General features: G+C 42.0%; 1 protein-coding gene across 1 annotated transcript in view; it reads left to right on the top strand.

The window, feature by feature from the left end:
- LOC101846800 overlaps positions 1 to 6039 on the top strand; it is a gene marked incomplete at its 5' end in the record, with an annotated part of 24554 nt that overhangs the window by 14491 nt on the left and 4024 nt on the right. Inside the window, 2 exon segments of the mRNA XM_013079989.2 lie at positions 2692 to 2835; positions 3865 to 4058. Of these exon segments, the coding sequence (XP_012935443.1) occupies positions 2692 to 2835; positions 3865 to 4058 (338 nt within the window).

Raw genomic sequence — 6039 nt, 5'->3', positions numbered from 1 at the left:
CACACACACACAAACACACACACACACACTCACACAGAAACACACACACACACACACACACACACACACACACACACACATCAATGCCATTGTAATAACGTTTTGTGTCGTTAAACAGTTTCCGTAATAAAATAGAACAGGTTGTCCATATTATATTTCTTTTCAGTGTTTTAAACATTGTGTAGATTTTTATCACTACGTTGAGTCAAGAAGATAGTGTAGGGTGGGGGGTAGGGATGGAGGTGAGTTAGGAAGGGTGGAGTTGGGAGGGGGGAGTTGAGATATAAAGGGCCAGTCATGATACGAGGCTAGTCAAGACTACATACCTCATCATGATGAAACGTAGACCTGTTTATAATAATGAAGACTGTGCACTTTGACGTAATTCTGGTCCAGTATGACAGGGACCATTTGATTCTATTTGGATCCAAAACGAAGGGAAAGGAGGGATAGATTGCACGAGCGCTGGAGTATTGCTAGCTTGATTTTTTTCAATGGTCTGGCGATTATGCCCTCGGACTTGCAACCGAAAGTCGTAGGTGCTGGACATTCAAGATCAGCAAAGAAGCAGTCAAATCTAACTATCTAATTTTATAGCAAAGCGGTTTTTGAAAAACAATAAATACTGAGAGTGCGTGATAGATTTCTGCAATAATAACAAGCACCAAAGTCAAAAGTTTTGGGACAAACCCGAGAGAACTAGCAAGCCTTTTTTTCCCTTCTTTGTCGTGATAGAACCTACCCTTAATGACGCGAAAAATCGATGAAACAGAGGCTTGAATTGTATGTTTCAATTTCAAACAAGTAACTGGTCATTTCTTTTAATTTAATTTTTGTTAAACAACTACCCACAAAGGATTCTGAAGCACTCGGGCTTACAAGGCTAATGAAACAATTAGTAGCAAATTTCATAAGATCCTCATACTTTCACACGTGTAAACCGCAACCCAAATTTAGTAGAACGTGCACGCGCATCTTGCACCTTTGTATTTGTTTCCTTATGGCTGCTACCCAAATAATAATATTATTATTATAACCCTGAACTTGTGACCTTAGAGTGCTAGCCCTTGGTGTGTCTCTTGTCACCCGACGGCTACGACCGATTTGGCTCGCGAAAAAAATACCCCCCCCCCCCCCTGCTTCGTGTGAGACACCCACATACATGTACGTTATTTTCAGAATGGCGTATGGCAGAGTCTTACAGTAACTTACACCAAGCAGTCGAAACATGTAGGATTTTCAAGATCACAGTCGAGTTTTGAGGAATTTGATCGTATTGTACCAAAATGGTATCTTTTGCCCCTCCGTGAAAGAAAAAAAAAATCTGGTTGGCTCTAAACAAATCAAGTGAATCAAATTTTCAGTCTACACTGATTGTAACACATTTTTAGTAAGTTAAGTAGGGTAGAGCAGGATTTGATTCTTAACTTGGGGAGGGGGAGAAAGAGGGGGGGGGGAGCGTCTAAGTACTTCTTTTAAGATGGAGCATCGGGGTGTGAGGTTGATAGTATAGAATAACCCTACACAAGCCATAACCCTCAAATGGCCCTTTTTGCTGTTTCTTAAAAAACATTTTAAATGAAACATTTGAAGCCAATTGAATAATTTTACAATCTCTCTCCCCCTCCCTCCAACTTTTCCATTTTTCTCTGAAAACTGTTAATGAGCAATTAATTTGAAACCCCACAACAATACGACTAAATAGGGGATAAATCTCGACACAATGTTTCAAACATAAATCAATGGGCTGGGCTCCAGGGAATTCAGGTTGAACGCGTTATTACGGTAGACCATGGCCAGACTGCCTACCCACTAGACCACGGCGTGGGCGGTTGGCGCATGGTCTGGTGTGGTTTGCTCCTTCTTTCCCTTTAAAATTCTATCGTTCTTATTTGTCCCCCTTCTCTATTCAGTGTTTGGTGCTCTCTTGTAACACCTCTAATCGTCCACACCGATATAATGTGTTGTGAGTACCGTAAAACTCTTTTACAAAAACAAGACAAGGGACGCAATATATTGTCGTCGGCACACTCAGCTCAGAGAGCAATATTTTTTAGAAGAAAGAAAAAAAAAAAACCAACGTTTCATTCTTTTAAAATTGTTATCTTCTTTGCGTATCTTCCCTTGCCTTTTGTTTCTCAATATTCAGAATAGGAAACTGGACAAAATGTTTCTTGAGCACAAGCAGCCGGTGCCACATATTAAGAAACTGAAATAGCAAAAGAAAGAAAAAAAACAACAACAAATAATCAACCCCCCCCCCTTCCGACAAGTGCTAAATTTGGGGCTCAGAACACCGAACAGCTGGCCCAAAGGTCTAGTCACATTTAGATGATTTCGACAAAATGAGCTAAAACCTCATTCGTGAAATACATACAAGTATGTTCCGATTAGAGGACTTAAATAGACTTTTTTCTGGACTTGACCTTGTTGTTGTATTTAAGCTTCACATCTTTAAACCCGAATAACAAGGTGTAGGAACAGAATAGCGCGTCATCAGTGCTATTAATAGATAGCCCTTTGTTGCCGCTTTCGAATCATATGCAGAACTCTAATTTTTGTTAAATGTGACTTAACCTTGTTGCTCTCAGATCTTCAATTGTGTATCCCATATCTGGCCGAAGAATGTTATTTCCCAGATGGAAGTCGCGTTAACCCTTTCTCTCTCTCTCTCCCCCCTCTGTCCCACAGCCCAGATAGCCGCTAACGTGCTGGCCCCGCGGGTGTCTGTCCGTGTCCAGATGACCGTTGCAGCAGTGGTCAACGTAGCGGCCACCCTGATGATGGTGATTCTACCCAACTTCCCCGTGTTTTTCACCATGAATGTTATCAAATGTAAGTGATACATCCTAATTGAGTGTAGGACATGATTCCCAAAAATTTCATTTTTATTGTATAACATTGTATGCCTGTGCCACCCCCCCCCCCCCCCCATCCTTTCCCCAGTTCTCCAAAAACAAAACAAAACAAAACAAAAGCAAGCAATTAAGAAAAATAGATAGATAAAAAAAATTAAAAGATTACGAATTAAAAAAGAATACAACATTTTTACAAAATCAGTACAATTTAATTCATTTATGAGGTGCGCTTCGACCTTACCTGTCAGGGCCAACCAACCCGAGCTGAGAGGAATTGAACATCCCAGCTGGAAGACTGAGGTACTCGATAAAATTACACACCATTCTTGAATCGAACTCAGCTGGTCTCCTCTATGCGACGGCAAAGCGCCTAAGCGCTACACCACATACATTGGTCTTTCGTCTTTGTAGTAACTGTTTTATCCTTCATACAGCACGACAACGCAGTCTGTCTTTTCGTCTGTCGGTCTTCGTTTTTCTCCATGGAACGCAGAGATAAGCTTTCCTTCCTCTCTATCAAACTCAGCTTCAATGGTCAAATACTAACGTTTCTCCCTCAAACACAACACTTGCCATCTCCCTACAATTATTTTCTTGAACCATGCACTGTCATCGACGCCACTCTTTGCTCTCCAAACAAAACAAGAAAAACAGCAAACCCAAACAACTTTGCCTCAAAGTGCAGTAAGAAGATAAGATGAGATAAGATAAAGATAAGATAAAGGAGAGATAAAGATAAAGATAAGATAATGATAAGATAAGGCAATACTTTATTGTCCCAGTTAAACAACACAAGACGTTTTGCTCAAAATGAAACTATCCAAAAGAAAACTGGAAATGCGTCAGAGCGAGCGCACGATCTAAGATTATTGTAAAGCAAGTCAACACCAATTTATGCGTTTGCCGAGTCATTTGTCGTAAATAATGAGTGGACGTATGGGACAAAGTACTTTAAAACCAATAAACTCATCGACATCAAATCTCTATTTCTCCTCCCCCTCACCAGTTTGCGCCCACGGCTTCGCGCTCATTCCATCCTTGACCCTGGTGGGCTACTACTTCAGTCGCCGGCGCGGGCTGGCCACCTCCATGGCCCTGATGGGCATGAGTTTTGGCGGGATCGTCATCGCTCCTATGACCCGTTTCCTGAAGGACGAGTTCGGATTCCGTGGCTGCATGCTGCTTCTTGCAGGTTATGAGGTGACAACTGGAGGCTGGCACTACTGACCAATGCCTCTCTCTCTCGGAATCTGTACATTCGCTTTACACCCTGTCTGTCTGTCTGTCTGTCTGTCTGTCTGTCTGTCTTTCTGTCTGTCTGTCTGTCTGTCTGTCTGTCTGTCTGTCTGTCTGTCTGTCTGTTTGTCTGTCTGTCTGTCTGTTCACCCGGTTTAGATTGTCTGTCTTTTTGTTTGTTTATCTGTCTGTCTGTATGCCAACTCGAAGCTTGAGGCGCTGTTTTTCTGCCTGTCCGTCCGTCCGTCCGTCTGTCTGTCTGTTGTTTGTTTATCTCTGCATCAGTCTCTATGTCGTTCTGTTTCTCCCGCCCCCCCCCTCTCATGTCGCCATTTCTTCTCCTGCACCCTCGCTCGGCCCCCCTTCTCTCCCCCCGCTCCTTCTCTCCCTCCCTCCCTCCCTCTCTCTCTCTCTCTCTCTCTCTCTCTCTCTCTCTCTCTCTCTCTGCTAATCTTTCTCCCCCCATCTCTCTCTCTCTCTCTCTCTCTCTCTCTCTCTCTCTCTCTCTCTCTCTCTCTCTTTCGTTGTCGCTCTCCCTCTCTATTCATGGTTGTCCTCTTTCTCTCGGTATTCTTAATCTCCCTCTCTCTTGTCCCCCCCCCCCCTCCTTCTCTATCTTTCTCTCTCTATCTCTCTGTCTCTTTGTCTCTCTCCACATTCCTCTCTATGCAAGTGTGTGTTTGTATTTGTTCGTGCCTATTTATTTATATATCGTTTTTGTGTGCATGTGCTTATATGTTCGAAGTTGTGTATGTATGTGTGTGTGTATGTTTGTGTGTGTATGTGTGTGTGTGTGTGTGTTTGTGAGTGAGTGTGTGTGCGTGCGTGTGCGTGCGTGTACGGCGCGAGTGAACACATGTGTGTATGTGTGCGTGTGCACGGCAGCTTTGTGCTCGTGTGATCTTATCTGTTTTAAAACGAACCAGATTTGATGTTGGTTTGGACAAGGTTACATTCACCTGTCACGCCTATCTCCCTTCCAGGTCAAAGATTCATCACATTACAACTCTGATAAACTCGCCCATTGTCGACAAACATAACCAACGACCTCTCAATTTGTCGTATGAGATTAAAAGGGATTATTTAGCTGGCAAGCTCGATTAAAATGTTGTAAGGCTAGAAAGCTACAGTTTGCGTTCTTTTAACAAGTGCATACGTTATGTCTGGCTTTTGTCTTGCTTTTTTTCAACAGGATGATTTAGAATTTTAATACCGGCTAAATATTTGTTGCAATCATGCAACTGATACCATCGATTAAGAAACTGCAATTTAAATATAAAGTCGAAATTATGGGCTTAGTACATTTTAACAGCCGGCCAACGAGTCGCATTTTAGGCACATTAGCGATAGTGGCAGTAAAAGTTTGTACATTTTCAGCAAAAATCTGGATACAACCCTTTTCGTGTACGAAGTATAATTTTTTCTCAGAGCAAAAATAATCATATAAAAAAGATTCGCGGATCACCATGTAGTGCGTGGTAGATATAACCTGCAACAAACCGCAACTCGAAGCATCCCACATATCGCGATAGAACCCCTTTCATCTCATACGACAAATTGCAATCACTACAAAATTTGGTCTACGTGTCTTAGAGGTCATCAAGAGCAAAAGGATTCTTTTTTTCACACTGCAATGTTGGCTCTTTCAACTTTATGTATTGTGTGTCATTTTACCGATGCAATTGTCTCGAGGAGAAAAAATAACTGTAATTGAAAATTAAAACCAGAAGAAGAACTTGTTTAGAAAGCAGATATAAAAATATAGAGACGCCCATGAGTGGTTTTAAGGCAGCGAATTGAGGTTAACGTTATTAACGAAACGGATAATCCAATATCTCACTCTCCTTTTTTGTTTTGTCTCTCTCTCTCTCTCTCTCTCTCTCTCTCTCTCTCTCTCTCTCTCTCTCTCTCTCTCTCTCTCTCTCTCTCTCTCTCTCTCTCTCTC

The sequence above is a fragment of the Aplysia californica genome, unplaced genomic scaffold (assembly GCF_000002075.1).
Source record: "Aplysia californica isolate F4 #8 unplaced genomic scaffold, AplCal3.0 scaffold00070, whole genome shotgun sequence".
NCBI classification, from domain to species: Eukaryota; Metazoa; Mollusca; class Gastropoda; order Aplysiida; family Aplysiidae; genus Aplysia; species Aplysia californica.
The sequence above is the reverse complement of the archived record's forward strand: the minus strand, read 5'-3'. Positions and strand labels throughout refer to the sequence as shown.